At 40.5% G+C, this 19,689-nt stretch overlaps 1 protein-coding gene across 1 annotated transcript in view; it reads right to left on the bottom strand.

Annotated features, from left to right (window-relative positions):
* Positions 1-19,689, bottom strand: part of pth1r (parathyroid hormone 1 receptor) — a 43,728-nt gene that overhangs the window by 9,876 nt on the left and 14,163 nt on the right. Inside the window, exons 2-5 of the mRNA XM_035170339.2 lie at positions 10,331-10,433; positions 4,455-4,565; positions 4,101-4,222; positions 997-1,091 (exon numbers count right to left, since the gene is read on the bottom strand). Of these exons, the coding sequence (XP_035026230.1) occupies positions 997-1,091; positions 4,101-4,222; positions 4,455-4,565; positions 10,331-10,433 (431 nt within the window). The remainder of the gene's footprint in view (positions 1-996; positions 1,092-4,100; positions 4,223-4,454; positions 4,566-10,330; positions 10,434-19,689) is intronic.

Consider the following 19,689-nt stretch of genomic DNA (forward strand, 5'->3'; position numbering starts at 1 on the left):
TAGTGTACATTTCCCTGGTGAAAAATACTGAACAGGACTGCTAATGTGAAATATCGCTTTTCTCCCCCTTGAAAACATTTATGAGCTCCCCTGTCTGCAAGCTGACATGTCGGAGGGGAGACACGGCTGGAGTGCTCCGCAGCACAGAGCCAGAATGTCAGATGGGCCCCTGGGATAACTTATTAAACTCATTTGGCCCGTGGATTTCCTGGTGCCAGTTGGGAGCGTTCCTAAAGCCGTCTGACTGCCTGCCTGTACAGTAAGTCACGCTGGTGGGAACATTGGTAAACAGCGTCTTTACATCAATTCCCTGATACTCCCTGTGCTCAAGAAATATGCAAATAATGACTAATCTGCGCTGCATTAATCAGCCGTGAAGAAGAAAAATCCTTATATTTGACTGGATTCTTCACATTTTCGAGGAACTTATACTTTACATATTTCATGGGGGAGTGGAAATAACTGCACACTTTGTAGCATGAGAGCTGAACTCGGTCTAAGCTTGGTGGCTTTACAAAATCAATACCCAGGCTTTAGCTGTTTGTCGCCGAATATTGAAATCAGCATGAAAACAATGAAGAACGTAAATGTCGGACAATGACGCATGCGTTAATCCTGGGGGCAGACAAATCATGGTCTGTTAAATGTCAAAGTAAAAGTCAAAGGAAATGGTTGCTACAGTTTGCTCGCTTCATGTTGTTGCCATGACACAAGATATAATACACGGAACAGCGAGGGAGCCTTGCGTGATTTCATGATAAAGCCTCCATCAAGAAATGAATCCCCTCTCTGCTTGTGTTTATGACATGTTCAATGAAATGGGAGGAAATCCGTGTTCAGCCTGTAACCGCGCCATTAAATATTTAGACTCCCTGCTGTCAAGCCCTCGGCTATTGCTCTCACCTTAATTTCTGACCCTGTGTCCGTATCACTCTCTCGAGAGCACTTGTGGTTGAAATGATTGAACAAACGAACCGAGTGGTGGCATCGACTCACCGGAAATATCCCAAGATGACAACAGCCACCATGAGTGATCCCAGAGAAATGGAGTAGCCCACTGTGTAGATGAGATACAGACGGTGGAAGACCTCCTGTTGGAAGAGGAAGTGGGTGGAATGTCAACAGGGCAGCAAAATGGATAATCAGACGTATTAAGACAGAGAGGATTACAGCATGTTCTCCCTTTACTGTGGTACACTGCAGGGTTTTAGACAAATTACTGCAGTAAAAAAAAGCAACTACTGTTATAACCACCATGATAGAAAGAAAGGAGCCTGGCTAACAACCATAGTCTTCTTTAGTCAGACCTATGAACGGCGCACAGTGCTGGCTGCACCCACTGAGATCAGTCTATATGAGACAAAAAACATGTGTATCTCTGTAAGCAATCACATCTTCTGAGAGCAATGGTGCTCCTGCAAAGCAATTGTCAGTTGGAACTTATTCTGATGAAACATTTGCCCGTTAGAAGGTCAGCACTGTCGTTAAAATGGCTAATTCAATGCAAAGATAATGCCACGTGTGATTGCACGGTCTAAATCTGCATCAGAACAAGCCATTTTTAGTGTTATGTTGCTGCCCCCAAAGGGATTCTCATTGTTTCCCATAGAAAATTTGATTTTGAAAGCAGATGGGGAGGCGAACGCTGCCTGAAATAGGAATGGGGATATTATCGTACTAGAAAAAAAACTATAAATAGTAGCAGGATTGAAGGTCTTTGGTCACGATAACGAGAAGGTTGTTTAGCCGTATCATGCATATGTATTATTCATTAACTAAGTCTCACAGGAGTCCATCAACATAAACATCTGAAGTCAGAGAGAAATAGAGGGGCGCCAGGATTAAGGTTATGACCACATCCTCCACACTACAGTCAAGAAGAGAGGAAAACGTTTGTGGGACACCTGATATTTATAAACCTTGTAAATTAAAAGAGAAGAAACGGCCACAACATCGATATCAGTTCCCTGAATTTTGCAATTTTCTGCCCCACCCCTCCACAGACCAAACGACTGAACAAGCAAACGCAGATGAAAACATAACCTCTGTGGTTTCCCCAGAGGTAATAATGGAAACGTAAACGCTCTTTCTCTATCTACAGTCAGATTCTAGCTGTTTCCTTGCTTCTTACAATCCCAGCAGTCCTATTGAGCGATAGTGTTGTGTTCTGACATCCAAGCCCCACATGCAATGACAGAAAAACCCAAGAGGAGCAGCTGCAATTGGGGTCACGTCTAGCTTTTTCTGTCACATACCGACGGTGGTAGTAAACAGCTGCCTGGTTGGTTTACAAAACAATTATCTCCACATGTTGTGTTAACGGTTGTGTCAGTGGTTCTGGTATTTATGATCCCAGGTTGGACTCGCACATGGTGTTTATGTTTAGATTTAATTAGGGAGAATGAGATTTAACATCACAAAGGCAGGAGGTGAGTTGAAGTTAGATATTAAAGGTGTTATCAGTGTCAGAGTGAGAAGCTGGTGAAGTGGTTCTAATTACAGACAGTAATTGGGTGTGATTTTGTTCGAGGGGGTCTCTTCCAAAACGATGCTGCTGTATTTAAGCTGCATGAATTCAGCTCATGTGTGTCGCAGATGTTGTGAAATGAATCGTGAAATGATTGTTGAGACTGTAACTATGTGATTATGTAATTATGACTGAATATAAAGATGGACGTTATGGCGGCTCCCCAGGATTGAGGCCAAACCATCTCAATCGCCCTCTGGTGGCAAGCTGCAGTAGGTCATTAACCCCGCCTCCTCCGTTATGGTGGATGGGTAATGGACCAAAATAAAAAGTCAAAATATTCAATGGGACTGTATTTATGCAATGTCATAACAGTCATAACAACAGCAAATGACATTTAAAATAAATGTAATCGCAGTTTTTTTTCTTTTTGCTATCCTTTGTTACAGTGAAGAAAAGCCTGAATGATATGGATTTTGGGGGTAGATACTGATACCGATATTAGGAAGTAAAACATATCTGATACCTCTAAAAAACATTGGCAATGTTTCCTTAAATGTTGTTATTAAACGCAATTTTTTAATGTTCATAAAAGGTCTGTGAAAAGGCTCTTGTCGACTGATTTTTATCACGCAACCAATATATCGGTTTGGCTCTCGAAGAGAAATCATACTCCCACAGCGCGCATTGATATCACTGTGTGGTGCACTTCCAACTTTATGGCCACAGTTTGTAGATGGCCTCTTCAGTTTCAGCCTCCCCCCTGTGATCAGAGGGGGGGTCAATATAGAAATGGTTTTCTTTGGTGTGGTGATAATAAAACTTGCCTGACACAGAGCCCTGACCTCGAACCCATCAAACACCTTGAGGACACCTGGGATGAGTCAGACCTCCAACTGTGCCCCAGGTTTAATCACAAATCATCCATGGCCGACCTCAGCCATGTTCTCGTGATCTAATTGGAGCAAATCTCTGCAGCAACTTTACAGATTTTCTTTACAAATCCAGAGAGGGGAGGCGGTTCTTCAGTGGGAATCGACAGTCGTACTTGAGTGTAATGTTTATGTGTCTCCAAACATACATTTAAAGCTGCATTATTCAACCTCAACGGTAAAAAAGACCATAACAGGACACCAACATGTCGCAGAGTCGGTGGGTTTAAATTGCTTCAGATTTTCTGGCATCTGGAAGCTGACTCCCATTTGTCTTGTTTCCTCATTTTCCCTGAATTACATGCTTTCAGGCAAGTTTCGCAATTTGCACTCAAGACTTATGTGACACTATTGTTGTCAGTTTACGTTGAAATGGACATTTAGCTAATTGCGGCTTCACATTATGACAAAGGAGCCACATTTCTGTCCTCTGTCATTATCTCCCTCTCATTATCTCAACATTTCATTGAATATGATTAAAGTTTATTCACACTGTACATTACTGAGGAGGCAGGTCAAAAATGTGTTTTTTCAGAGGGACTGTAATTGTGGGGTAAAGTGTTGCAATCGTTGCCTAAAAGGCTGTAATCGTGTGACAATGCTGTCAGGAGAAGAATTCACACTGAGGCTATTGCTCTTAGTTATTGTGAAAGACGAGGCCGTAACTGTTTCAATTAGCAGGGAAATGAGGCCGATCTCACCTTTTCATGGCTGTGGTTGTAATGGTAGAGGAATTTTGCACATTCGTTATAATTGGCCCACGTCTTGTTGATAGTGGCCAACTCCCACGTCCCGTTGTCGTCACACCGACGATATGCTAGACCTGGACATCAAGCAGAAGAAGAGTGTTTTTAATTACAAAGTTTTCCAGCACAGTCAGTAACTCATCGTCTGCTTCTTTTTGATTTAAACAAACATCATTTTTTATATATCTCAAAAAGACGATACAGAAGGAGCCCAGGCTGTGGTCGTGTACTTCACATCCGAGGCCTGGTGCCCTTTCACAAACCGAATGAGCTTCAGGGCTTCAACTGCCGACTGCATCCAGGGCTCACCTTTATGGTTGAAGTCGTAGATGTACTCCGGACAGGCGGTGGATACGAGCTTCCCTGGAGGCCCTTCAGGCCAACAAACGATGCCATCCCATTCTGGTGAGCAGAAACCATCTGCAGAGACAAAAGCAGAGGCTGACTTTTAAAAATAGAGCCACAGAGGATCGTTCACGCTCTGCGTCAGAATCACATGGCTGCAGGCATTTACGACAGCAGGACAATAGGTTTTAAAGGATCCTGTTGTCCTTTAAAAAACTAGGCCAGTTGCATGAACTTTACACATTTATGTAAATCAGCACCGCAGAGCAACCTTACAACCTGTGTTTGGTTTGAGGACGTAAGTACGAGTCCACTCCCCGTCCACTGTAATGTAATCAAGACAATTCCCACAATGCTAATAACAAGTTGTGTGTTGAGTCTTATTTGTTCATAATAGGTTGTTTGTTGGCTGGAGCAGATCTCCATAATTACTACATTGTTGATGACATCACACTGTTTTTATGTTTGAATGGGTGTCATTTAAATTCTTCTGTGCAACACTGGCCGCATTGTTGTAGCCAAAGTAGTCTATTACTACAAAATAAAGGTGCTGAGAGTTATACAGCTGATTTTTTTTTCTTTGCAACGTGATGTTGTCTATGAGCTACATTAAATTTAACTAAATCAAGGATTAAGCGAAAGTCTGTGTTTTGTCTGAGAAACACAAAAAACAAAAAGACCAACTCTTAGTAATTGAGAAGCTGGATTGATACAATATAAGTCATTTTGCTTTGTTAAATAATAACAATAATAAACGATATTTATATGGTGCTTTTAAAAAAAAAAAAAAGTTTACAGAGTGAAAAATAACTGTAAAAATAATGTATTGTCTTTTAATCCAATTATTTAATCATTGGCTAATTATTACACTTAGTGGGGAGCCCTTGTAGGCAACAAGTCTATCATGTCTCTATGTCACTATGTAATAAATAGATAATAAGACATAAAATACGCAGAATAGTAATACGAATTCTACAACTGCCACAATAAATAAAATTAAATAATTTTCAATTAAATTAATTCAACAAAAATAATAATCCATCCATCATTGCTTATCCTTTGAGGGAATAATAATAATAACAATAATAATAATAACAATAATAACTACTTGTAAAATGTCTAATCTCTTGCCAGATTTTCATTTGTAACATTGATCATGTGAACTCATTAAAGAAGTACAACTTTTACAACAATTTTTAATTACACTTCACAGGTTTAGTGCGAAACTATAGGATTGCCTGGTCAAAGGAAACTCAAAGGAATTTTCTATTAAAGTTTATAGATGATTTGAGGCTGTGGTGAAGAAAACGTAGAATGTGAAAAACGCAAAGGAACCATCACAGCTTGAACCTCTCACCATTTTCTCCCACTTCCTTGGGATCCCTGCAAGATTGCTGACTGCATGCATTTCACAGAACATCACAAAAAACGTTGCCATCCCTTTTTTCAGTGAGGAATGCGTGCCGAGAGATTTTGTTATAATGCATCTATACTTGGTTCAGACAAAGAGCTGCAGGTTCAAAGGGAACAGAAAATCTGTTTCGGGGCACAGAACCCCCTAATTGTCAGCTAAACCGTGGACCTCAGCGCTCCGATAGTGGGAGCGAAATCCCTTTCCCCACAGATTCCTGGCAAAAGCCTCCCTTATGGTTTGGCATTTATGTTGTATTATTGAAAACATCTGCCCCACTTTGACCACTAATAAGTAGCTGAGGATAAAACTAAAACTATCCTCTCTTTGCAGTAGATCCATTATTTTCTCATTCCTGTAATCAAACTTACAAAGAAACATCTGAGGCAATGACGACATGCTTTTTTATTTGCCTGTCACTTGGAGCACAAAATTAAAGAGCAGGCCGAGTGGAGCTGACTGATTTGTCAGGATCCCTGTTGGGAGAAAAACAGCGTTTCGTTTTTGAAAATCGCACTGACCACACATCCTGGAAGTAAAAGTAGAATTGGTCTTCACTTTTGCCATAGGTTTTATAACCATCGGACCACCTACTAACAGGCTCAAATTAAACTCCGAACACACACACGCATATATAATTTCCCGTAAATTTCTTGACCACGATTTAAATATAAACGTGACTACAAGGGCACTTTGGAATTAGTGATGTCACTGGGGTTTTTTATTAAGCTTTTCTTTCCCCCTCCACTTTTTGGATTCTGACGTGCAGATGTCAAAACACATATTGTACTTTTTTCCTGATACATGCAAGCTTTTATAATGATTGCTGCTGTTATTCTACACCCAGACCGCAAGCTTTAAGTCTGAGCTATTTTCACACTGCAAGGTCTGGGGCATTGAACCCACATCCCTCCACTGTCCTCTCCAGGCAAACCTCAGTGTTTCCTCAAAGAAAACCTTGTCTCGGCCACGTAATGGAGACTTTTGTGTATTTAAAGCACAAATGAGGAACAAAAACAAATAGATAAAATGCTGGAAGGCAACCAAAACCAAAGGTTCAGCCTCACGCGGGACTCCATCTTTTTCAATGAACCCAGAAAGGCACGATCGATTCATTACCCTGAGCAAATCCTATTTCACACTGGTGGTGTTTTAAAATAGTTATCACTCCACATCTCCTATAATAGTTCAGAAAACCACGAGTTTACACAGCCCAAAAAAGAGGAAAGAAAAACTCTGGGGGTGGTCAGGCAGGACACAGGCAAGAGAAACACAGATGTAAAGCCAAAGTCCTGAAAAATGCAAACTAGCTGCTATTCTCTGATAATACCTCAACCCACAGAGTCAAGGTTTTACCACAATGCACGGAAGAAAAAGAAAAAAGTCCTAATGACATGCACTTCAAGGAAAACGCTCACACGGGTCATCAGAGAGCACAAGTAACTCTTTCCTTGAGCGTTATCTCCGATCTTGACAGTCTCCATAAATTTGCACGACATCACAGCAAAAACCATGAAAAGGATTTTAAATGATTTCCACATTACATAATTACAAACAAACAACCAGATGAGACGCTCAAGTTCAAATCAAGTCAAGTCGAAGCATTTCATGTGCCGTTAAGTAAAAGAAAAGAAAAAACAAATCTCAAATCAAGCATGTTAAATGAGCACATATGTGCTTATCCAGGCAAATGCTGCAAACACACTGGGGACTAGTTACTACTTGTACTAATTCCTTCAGCTGTGATTGAACAGATATGTGCAACCTTCCAAAAGAGGTCAGGACACCACTTACGAGATGAGACGTACGGACAGAGAAACAAGTCCATGAAAGTGTATTTAGTGCCAAGGAGGTTATGTTTTCATCTGTGTTAGTGTGTTTGTTAGTTTGGAGGATCGATTTCCATTTAATTTCATGCAACAGGAACCCAATCCATTTTGCTGCAGATCCGGATCAGGAAGCAGAAGGAGTAATTTATTTTCCAACTTAGCGAGATAGCGTTTTTTCAACATTTTCATTCGTTTCACAGAGAATAATTCATGAATCTTGATGAAACAAAAAATCAGGGTTAATTAGAGGACTGATATTCATGAGTAATTGCCATTTGGTGCAGATCCAAATAAAAATACGTTTTGCACATTCCAAAGTAAAAAAAAATCTACATTTAACTGTGTAAAACAAAGAAAGATTGATTAAGAAATCTGACACATGTGGCATAAATTAAATGAAGACAGCTGCAGATGTGCTTGGGGGGGACGTTGAAGTGTGACAACAGGCTCGCCAGTCACTACGACACATCAGGGTGGATCAGGCGTGATGTGGTCAGATGATCAACACAGACTCTCATCTGAAAGAGGCCTAATGTTTGACTGACTGCTCTGCTTTTCATTAGCATGTACGGCCGCCCTGCTAAAAGTGCAGCGTGGTTATATGAACCCTGGACGTCTAACACAAGGCGCCTGCACTCCTCGATAGGAGCAATTCTGTCATAGTTTCTTAAATCCAATTTCAGTTTTGTGGCTATTTATCAAAACCATGAAAAGTTGGGAAATACCACAAAGGGCAAAGTAACAACGGGGGATGGTCAACAAAGGTTCCCTCTGTTCACTGCCTGGAAGTAAACATTTTTAATTATGTGTTTCATTTACAAGGGGGTATCGTCTGGAGGGTCGAGGAATTCGATGCGACCGCAATGCACTGAGGTTAAAGAGAAAATAATATGATTGGTTTCACTGCGGCATCCAAAACCCTCCTCTGAACAATCAACTGGGAAAATGACAGCAACCACAATGAGATAGAGTAGATGCTGGTGTCTGCTGGAAAATGGTAGTCCTCAGACACCCATAAATACACAAATACACCCCAGGATCAGCTTCGATCTCAGGCTCTGGAAGCCACAAGGAGGACAAAGGAAACCCAGCAGCATTTCAAACTGCGAGAGTACACATTTAACTGCCTGACAACTGCACCACAAAAGGCATTTGACCACATCAGCAAAAAGTGTGTGAAACAGACCCAAACATGATGATTCTTTGTTTGCTTGTTTTTGTTCAAGGCGGTTCTTTTAGAGCGCTGAGGAGTTTTGCAGCTGATTAGTATCAGTTCATATAATCAACAATCACATTCCAACAAGTTACCAATCACGTTGAATCAGGACAACAAGGCGTTTTTTTTACAGCCTGACACACTCACGTTCACTCCTGTGATCATCATGCTTCTGCTGCTGCTGCTTGTCATGTTATTTACTTTTACAGTTCCTGGCAAACTACTGTTTGTGCTGATTGATTTCTTCCTCTATCGCGCCAGCCTCCTGCTGGTGCTCGTGGCATCCCCCTGCACTGTATATTATGAGTGTTTCAAATCTGTGCACATGAGGTTCTGTTCTGTGCAGCCCATGGGGGATTCATTGCACTCTCCACTGAACCCCTCGCTCCAGCTGGGATTCATTGGGGAACTCCCACAATAGCATTTGGCAGCAATAAATGGTTCAGTCTCCTTTGGATCTGTGACAGATTTTTGTTTAGAAAGAAACCTGTTGCAGGTAGTGGAAAATAACCCTGCTGGAAATCTTATGAAGGCTAATGAAGAGGGACCTTGCCATCCCATGAGCCTGTTGCCGTCTCACATATCCTGCATGTTTAGTTTCCACTGGTTTCATTATTTCAGTAATCTCTCATTGACATCTAACAAGGGATTTTGGTCAATATACACAAATGAGGATGGACAGGCTTATGGATTTTATCTGTTTTCCATCCAATACAATCATTCGAGCTGGAGATTTACAAAGGAAACACTTTAATCTCTTTGTCATTCTATCACACCAGGACAAAAAATCGAATTCTGGTGGAGGGAACCAATGATGGACAGCTTCGTTCATATCAAGTAACCAATTGTGGTAACTTTAGGTTGAACAAACTTAATTAAATTGTTTGTTACCGAAGAGGTAAAGTCTCCTCTCATTCCAGGTCAGTGGCTACATGCTCGTCCGGGCTGAAATATCGGAAACAAATATCAGATGGTTTCCCGGGGAATTTTGGAAGGGAAGTCGTGGCCCTTTGAGAGAGAATTTAGATCTTGATCATTTGGACTTTAGTGATCCCCTGATATTTCCTCTAGCGCCACTACATTGTTGTTGCTTGTTGCGGTGAGCGAAATGTCTCTACTGGATGATTTGTAATGTAATCTGGTGCAAGCAGATGTTTTTGGCCCAATACAAAATCCTACAGGCATTCCCTTCAGCCTAAACTGCACCTTGGATTAGTGCTAATGAGCAAATGTTAGTTTGCGATTACGCTTAACTGTGAATATGATAAACATTATACCTGCTTCATCAGCACTTAGTGTCGTCATAGTAAACATGTTAGCATGCTTACATTAGCATCTAGCATTTAGTGCCACAGCAAAGCCCCACGGAGCCATTTTTACTCACCAGGAACCTTGTGCTTTGACTTGATGTTTCCTTCACACTTCCGTTTGGCTCTGAACAACAGGCCTATCTGCTCCTCTTTCGTGAGCACATCATCTGTGTAGACCTGCAAAAATGGAAAAACACAGGGTTAGGAAGTCAGGGAAATATTAAAGTGTAACTGCAAAGTGCATGATGCATGTTTTGCAGCGAAATCCAGATCTCAAACACTAAGCCCCAACAATTACAACATCAAACAGCACACATGAGAGTTTCTGATGTGTCCAAAACTGCGGAGAAAATATTTAATTACACATCTGTGGTCCCATCTGGATCAGAAATAAAGGTTCTGACTCTGCTCCTCCAGTAAAAATGCATCAGTTGGCTGATATTCAGACACGATTACGTCTTCACAGCTGCTTCAAACCCTCTAACCGCTCATCCCTGGTCATAATGCTGCAGACAGCACAATTCAAATCCAGTTTCCTTCAGTAAAATACTCAACAAGTGACATTTCCTCAAATGGAATATGAGTGAAAGCAGCGGCCTGGATGTTAAGCAGACTTTTCTGTATCTGGAAGGTCAGATTAGATTGTACTTTCAGTTTCCCTGTCAAGAGCTTAAGAGCTACACAGCACAAGGATAAAAGTTTTTTTCCCCTTGAATAAATAATATTAGTTTCACTTGTTGTTCATCGTCCCAGTTTGTGTCCCTGTGGTTAAATCTTCTACACGGTCACTAATCAGACGTGACAAAGTTACAACACGGACAAAAACACGTTTTTTTCCCCAATATTTCCTGAGCTTTTGAACACGGTGTTTGACTGTGGCGTGACACCTCAGGTGTGGTTTTTCAGTCAGGGGAACATTTTCCATTCTAATAGGTCACACTGACTGGCTCGCTGTTTGCCCATGGATCACTTTTGGGCAATGACAAATGTGACTGTATTGAAAATGACCACATTTACTTTTAACGGAGCACGCTGAGAAAAGTGGTGGAAAAAAAACGAAAAACAAAGAAAAAAAAAGCCCTGAACCACAAATCACCAGGATTATTACTGCTGCCAAACAGGAGTTTTCATGCTGCGTTAAGCCAAATGCAATATGCATCAACACAATGAACTAAGATGTGGGCTGTGCAGCGTGCCTGGAGAGGTGGCTGAAATACACTTCATGTTCTTGTCTTTTTTGGTTTAATGACGACTTAAATCCCAAATCTGGATGTAAAGAAATCTAGTTGCAACATATGTGAGAGGAAAGAAACTGAAATGTTAAATCCATACACAGGTAAAAAATACTGACGCTGCGAAAACATGTATTACAGCCCTTTGAAATAGGTCAGAAAACTAATTAAAATGCAAGATGCAACCATAGCATCTGCATCAGCATCCACAAAGAAAAGGCAGAGGGGAGATATTCTAATTATAATGTTCTGTTCTGTCTAAAACTACAACTAAATGCCACTGATTTGTCTTCTTTATAAATGAGAACTTAATCTGGCAAACATGATTCATCACTTAATTTCAGATTTTGAGAAAAGTAAGTAATAAGCATTATCCGAAAAATGCTCTTTAAAGTTAAGGTACTCATTATCAAGCAGTTGCAGAGGAGATGTTCGAATATCTGTAATGCAGTAAAAAAAAAGTACATTTGGAGTAGAATAAAGTAGCAGAAACTTGACTTATTCAAGTACCCCAAAATTGTACTACAGCACAGTAAGTTTACTTGCATTTAATCACGAGGAAGCTTATTTTACTGCAGCAGAAGTACTGCACACTGGGGCAGTGCATCTATATTTGTGCCACCGGCTGCTACAAATGACACGAGACCCACGAGCTGCAGCAAAGCAAACATTATGATATTTTCCAGACGTTTGAAGCCCTCGATCTCTGCTCCCTGTTTACGTTCTGAAAGAGTATCTGAGGAACTTTCTAAATCTGCGCGCCGACACAAGGAGTCATTTGGGAACCGAGATGTGTATACATTGTCTCTGGTGCGAGTGCGTAATTTTCGCAAACTTGAAATTAAACTGTAAATACCCCAGCCGTCGTGGGTTTGCGGCACACAAAACCATAATACCTCAGTCCATCAATATTTTCACTCCTCACAGCGCCGAAATAAGGATGTCCAGTCTGGGAGCTGAATGGTGTTACAGAATGAAGACGTTTATGGCTTTGCACGGTAAACAACCACAGATGGAACAACATTCGACCGCAGGCGAAACAAGGATAGATACTACCTGTTTGCTGTGCTAACTACGCCAATATAGAATATTCCACTGACAGCTCCTGCAGACGTCGACACTATTTTCATTTTAATAACTGGCTGGTGTTACTTTAGGTGAAAGCTCCACCCAACAGGAAACCAGAGACGGAGGGTGTAGATGTTTAGTGACATTTTCATCACAGTGTTGTCAAGTGTAGTATAACAAGCAATGAGAAATGTCATTATCCTTGAGTGGAAATGAATACATCTGCTGCATTTAAGTTTAAGTTCATTTTCACCTTCGTCTTCAAAGTGGTGCTCTACAGTTTTTTTTTCAGCTCTTTTCTAAAACCCTTCAGAGTGAGACTGTTGTTTCCGACACATCAAGAACAAATATATTAACCTTTACGGCACAGATCCAGCCTCCTTGAAACATGAAGCTAAAACGAGGCATGGAGTTTCGGGGTTTATTTTCCCTTGAAGAAACTGGAGGGATTTCTCCTTCATCTGCAGACTCCTGCTCGCGGGGATGTGGAGGAGTATCGTTTACCATTTTAAGAAGAGAGTCCTGGGTAATAAGTGTGCCCCCTGATTATTTCTGAAAACGAATCCTCCTCCACTGGCCTGCGTCCAAACCTCCAAAGTAAACACGACTTCTCACAGGGAGAAACATGGACATTCTTATTTACTGCATTTCATTCAAAACACAGTATTCTTTTTGTTAAAAGCGTTTTGAGTGTGTGCCAAAATGAAAATTAGAAAAAATACACACTATATAAGTACGCGTTTTTTTTCATCACTGGTCACTAGAATACAAACTCCACTTGAATAAACCACAAGTTTCTATTTGTCTTTGCAAACTGCGGCTCGATGACTTAAACTGCAGCGCTCCGCGAGAATATAAGACCAATATTGAGAGAACTGTATTTAGGCTGCTGTGTGAAGACAGTGTTGAACCACCGTGACTAAATACTGACACTATACACCATGAGAGCGAAAGGCACATTTACAATTTAGTTTTCTAATTCCAGCATTTGCGTACGAAATTATTTTAGTAACCAAATGTTGTGTTTGGTTATAAAAGTTCTGCTTGTCCAGGGCCACAGATGAATATCGTCAGTGTTCATTTGTTGATTTTTTGTGGGGGAATATTTTTTTTTTTTTACAAAACAGAAGTTGAAAAGTCGTCCGTCAGAAACGGTGTCATGCGGACAGACGCCATGCACACACCGAGTGGAGACACTGGGTTTCCGGTACATTAGCAACAGTCTTGATTGTGGACAGCCTTTTTTTTTCAAGAAAGCTGTGGTTGACCAAAGCCATTTCCTGAAAAGCCCGACAGTGAATCAAGGGAGTGAAACGCTGGAGCTTGTGAGGTAGAGTTTCATTAGAGAGCCCAAAACAAAAAAACACGAGGAGCCAACGAGTTTAAATGAACTGCAAAAAAAACCAGCACTGAGTCCAATGGAGAGCAATTATCAGTAATAAGTCAACGACGGGTTTGATCTCATTAGTCAAATCTCAGACCATGAAAGAGTCCTCTAAACACACACACACACACACACACACACACACACACACACTCACACATGCACAAAATGCATAATAATCATACAACAAAAACCTTCCAAACATAATGGCACAGTTGTGTTTATCTGAGCAAGACACTGCACTTAAACCTGACCTCCCTAGAAGTCAAATGAGATTATAATACTATTTTATATATATTGTTTTTACAGATGGTTGTTTTTGCATTCAAGCCTTTATCTGATAGCTTATTAAACCGAGGCAGACGGGAAACGAGGGAAGAGAGAGTGGATTTAACATGCAGCAAAGATCCTTGTCGAACCCCGGACTTAATGATGCGGCACTCGACTTTCAGCCACCAGGATGCTTCAGAGTGAACATCATTTTCAAAATAATGATATTTGATGTCACCTCATAGCTCGAGTAAGACTGTCACTGATATGCCCCAAACAAAGATGAAGTTATGGTGATTCAGGACAGATCTCAGTCGCTCAAATAGAGATATTTATCAGTAAAGTACACTTTAATGGACGGCGGTTTATTGTAAAACAACAGAAACCGTGGTAAACAAAGTTTGGCTTAATGATGGTGCTGAGGGGAATGATTGCAGGTTGTAAATGTTTTGCAATCACACTTGTGCAAAACAGACATTTAGTTTTTATGAGTAACGTGTCGGGAGAACAACGAGCTTGATGGTGGCGCTAGAGGACCGCTGAGGGTCCACAGGGCTGAGTGATTGGCTGAGATCCAAAACAACAGTTGGGTTTTCAACAGCATCTTCATCTTCATTCCACAACGTGAGCTGAATGGGTTCATTTCAACCAACAACTGAAAGGCACAGATGTGCTGCACCTGGAAAATGTCACTGCACACTTATCAAGACAAAGCGACATCAGACTTTCCCCCGATACCCCAGAGAGATCATGATGTTCCAGCGCATCGATCTTATCTCTTCCAGTCATCCAGATTAAATCTGTGTAATCCCGATGGATACATGTTGCTTTAATTTTGCTTTAAAGGTTTTTGCATGATTCTTATATAATACATACATGTCTTATATACAGAACAGTACCTGAAAGGGGAAAACAGCTGCTGCAGTTCATCCAGTGTTTATAAAAGGAGCATAATGTCTCGTACTTATATTATGAATATGCTGTAATACATAGTGATCACGGCAGATTTCATTGCTGTGATGCATCCGTACATTATCTAAAACACTTATCCTTTGCGGGTCATGCACGGAGCTGGAGTCAATCCCAGCTGGCAGTGGGTGGGGGTCATACCCTGGACTGGTGCCAGCGTATCACAGAGCTAACAAAGACAAACGATCATGCACACACACAGACACACTAAGAGTCTCAAATCATCACCAATCTGCATGTCCGGGTAGAACATGCAAATTCCACACAGAAATGGGATTCAAACTGGAAACGTTTTTGCTGTGAAGCGACCACTGCACCACCTGAACCAAGTATATTCGTGAAAATTTTACATAATTCCAATTTTTTCTCCCACACTGACGTGAGCTACAGCATCTGAGAGTGTGTGCGTGGATGATAGTGGTTTTTATTTCAGGGTAGACTTCACATGAGTTTGATAAACACAAGATTAGCATTCATCTAGCATTCACAACTATTAAATTGTTAAATATGCAAGGTGAAGGGTTACACTGTGCAGTGTAGACACTAACACACACACAGTCAGTATTCAGTGCTTGTAGATGTTTTTACTGTCAACATTAACCTTATGATCACAGCTCCGCTGGTATTTTGCCTGGAAACACGAGCCGAATTAATTTGCTCTATCGTTTCACACTTGTATAATAATACCCCCCCCCCGTGTTGGCTGATCCGTCACAGAGGATGAGATTTCTCAGTAAACGCTCAGATAAAGTGAGACATTTCTTTCCAGATCACACTTCATCACATGGATGATAAATAATATACAATAATATTTACTCTGGTCTGTGCAAAGCGCCTCTATTATGGGAGTACAGTTGAATGTTTGTTTTATGTACGTGTTTTGGTCTATTGCCATTCTTTACACCATAAGCTAACATTCACTTCCTTGCTGTTGGCATATATTCAACATTTGATCCCCAGGGCTTTTTTGACTTTCCTGTTCCTTCCCCCCCCCCCCAAAAAAAAATTGGGGTCTAGAAAATTACAAGTCCGCTGAATCTTGTTTTTAATGGCCTGTCCTCTATCTGGAAAAAAACATGAATATGTTACTTTTGACATATTGCACCGCATGAATGTTTTAGCGGATGAGGTTCCTGGATATTATAAACTCTATGAGTCAGTGCCACTCCTCTTCAACTGTGCAATTTGCATTTGATGATAAAAACCACAAACCACAAGACTGGTTGTCCTTTGGAAATGCTCGCAGACCACATTCTGACTTAAAGCAGCATTTAGTTCCTAATTATACCCTGCTCTGGTCGTAAGCTTGAAGAACAGCACTTTTGTCCTTGATGGAAACATTGTGTGAGCTCTGAGAGGCGGCGCACATCTTGTGGAGTCCAGATAGCAGCGACTCTATTGTTCTCTGAGTTAAAAAAAAAAACTACCATTATTATGTTATACAAGGGATTTAATTCAAATACAGGTAAGGGTGGCTACTTTTATAAAGCAATACAAACCCAGCATTTTCATCAAAAGCTTAATGATTATGCAACAATCAAAAGCACTAGGCATTTCATAATATCTTAATGGATGTCACGAAAGTGTCGGCTAATGATACCGACGATGTGACCGACTGACGGCTGGAAGGACAATGAGGAACAATCAATGTAAATATAGTCATTTTCTCTATACAGATTATACGGATTGAAGGTTAAAAATATTTTCTGTAGTGGATTTGTAATCCATTAGAGGTTGTTTTTCCCCAGATGTAACAGATCGGGCAGTTTGAGCACACGCGGTGCAGCGTTCACGGTATCAGTCTCAGCTTGGAAACGTCGGCTCTAAGCCTCTAAATCGCAGCAGCTGACGATAAAATATGGGATGATGTCAGTGTACCTTTAACCTTTAAAAAGCATCGTTAATCAATGTTCATCAACATTTGCCACAAAGATATTCACACGAATATATTGAGAAACGGATTCAGCTGCTGAAAAATGATTCAGCTGCTGAAAAATGATTATCTGGGGTTTTTGGTATCAGCTGTGAATGAAGTGTCAGATTTGTGGGTCAGTCTTATTAAGTAGTAATCATTGCAACCTACAATAATCGCGCAGACGATATAGATGAGGTGGCAGAAAGTAGGGCTCTACAATATTTATCAGGATGGACAGCAGGTATGTCCTAATGGACTCATCTATTTTTCAATGAGACTTTGACCAAAATACACACGGCTGCAGGGAAAAGAGGAGGAGCCTCAACATGTCTGAAAGCTTTCCAAAGGTTCGTTTTTCACACAAAAGGTTCCATAAATGAAAGATGACGGTGAATTGACTGTCAGGTGAGGCCGACTCCGTGGTTCAGGTTTGTTTCTGTTAAGTCACATCCGCGTCTTCCTGTTCCTCTGCCTCAGATGCTAATTAACCCAGCTAATTTGCAGAGTCTTGTTCTCGTATTGGAAGACTCACTGTCAACACTCTAATTAGTCGACTGCAGGAGGTTTCTCAATTTATATTCCACTTCGTTTAATATCAAAAAGCTGGCGTCAATACAAAATCACACTTTCACAAGACTAAATGGATGTGGGCTCTCAACCGCCATCAATCCGCCATCTACCACTTCTGCATGCGGATCTTACTGCTCACTTTGTCCATAACAGAATACTCTGAGCAACTCTTCACATTTTGTCCATATTTTCCTACATGGAGGAGCAAATAATGTATTATTATATGATGCAATCCAATACAACAACACCACGAACACCAACTTCCACTAGAATTACTGCCCCGAGGTTTTATTTCTCTGCAAACCAGTCAAATTGCAGGAAATAGACAGAATGTTCTCTTCAGAGAAAGTGGAGGTGCAGAGCATGAGGAGGTCAGAGTGAAGTTGACCTTCTGTTTAAATCATTTGTCAGAAGATGTGTCAGAATATGTTTTTGAAGTATGGTTACATGTGTTTTATGAGATCACAGTGACTTTGACGACTACAATCCAGTCTCTTCATCTCTGAGCCCGAGTGCATTTTGTGCCAAATCTGAAGAAAACACATCCAAGCCCATGAGATATTGTGTCAACGAGAATAAGACGGACGGACAAACAAGACAAGCAATCAGAAAACATAATGCCTTCGGCCACGGCTGTCACCAGTGTGGAGGTTTTAAAATGACCATCAGTGGCCATCTGGGAGCCACCATAATTATTTTTCATACACTGTCAAAAATGGTTAAGCCTTGTACATTTCTACAGAAGCAACATTATATTTATTTATTTTTCACAAAGGTAGCATTAGACATGGTTCCTCAGTTTGTTCAGTAGATTCCTTGTTTGTTTTTTGTTGTTTCTTTAAAAAAACCAAGAAAAGGAACACAGTCGCACATGGATGGAAATACATTTCGTATATTTCTGTACACGCCATCAAATTAATTTTAAAGGAATACATGCAACCTGATGAAACCAAAAAAATCACTTTCAATAAAGGCAGAGTTTTGGTAAGATTTCTGTAAACAATGTTAATATTGAAGCAGATATCCCTTTACTATCTTTACTTGTATCAGTCAGTGTTGCAAATTAACATTGCAATTAAACAAGAAATAGTAGATTTACAAAAACTGTTATCAAATTAAAATATCTGAATGGATTAATAATGTATTAAATACATATAAATTGTCTATGTTAAAATAAATAAATACACCAATACCATCTGAGATATTGTGTGTCTAATTAATTAATCAATTACATTTCAAGGAAATTGAGAAATTCGCAATGATTGCTGTGTTGTGCTGGATGTATTAACATACATTTCGAATTTGTACATATATGTATTTCACCCAAGTGATATTGATAGTAAACTGATTATTTGGCGGTTTTGGAGTTACTATGTCTCACTTTATATGAGCATATATCAGTATGTTGACATTTTATACATTAAAAGGTGAATCAAATGATTGAGTGTATAGACAGATTAATAAATAATGGAAATTGCCAGAACCAGCTCTACTAGTTGATCCTGTGCTTCACAGTCAGACTCCATAGTGCCTTGAAAATAATTTTAATCACTGTTAAAAGTAAAGCCAATGAAGGAGAAAAATATGTGTACGTGTGTATGTGTTGCCTGTCCGCAGAGGCGACACACATACACACACACACACACACACACACACACACACACACACACACACACACACGCACACACACACACACACACACACACACACACACACAGTCAAACAGTGGGAGCTGGGGTGCAAAGAATGGGGTCAGTCTGACCAGTGCGACACCGTAACAAACACTTTGGAGTCAAAAGTCAATGTGACACTCTTCCAACCTTTCTAATGAAAATCATTTCTGCAGCAAGATGTGTGCCATTACCAGTGAGAGCCCAGCATAACACAGCAATCAGTGCAGGGTGGATGTAGTTAAACATCTTAGCAAAGAAGGAGTAGAGAAAAAAGAGGTGATGCATTTAAAGGTCAACACTTCAAGCAATCAGCGGCTTTTCCACTCAAAACCAAAGGTACATGGAGAAGCCG

The sequence above is a fragment of the Hippoglossus stenolepis genome, chromosome 11 (assembly GCF_022539355.2).
Source record: "Hippoglossus stenolepis isolate QCI-W04-F060 chromosome 11, HSTE1.2, whole genome shotgun sequence".
Taxonomy (NCBI): domain Eukaryota; kingdom Metazoa; phylum Chordata; class Actinopteri; order Pleuronectiformes; family Pleuronectidae; genus Hippoglossus; species Hippoglossus stenolepis.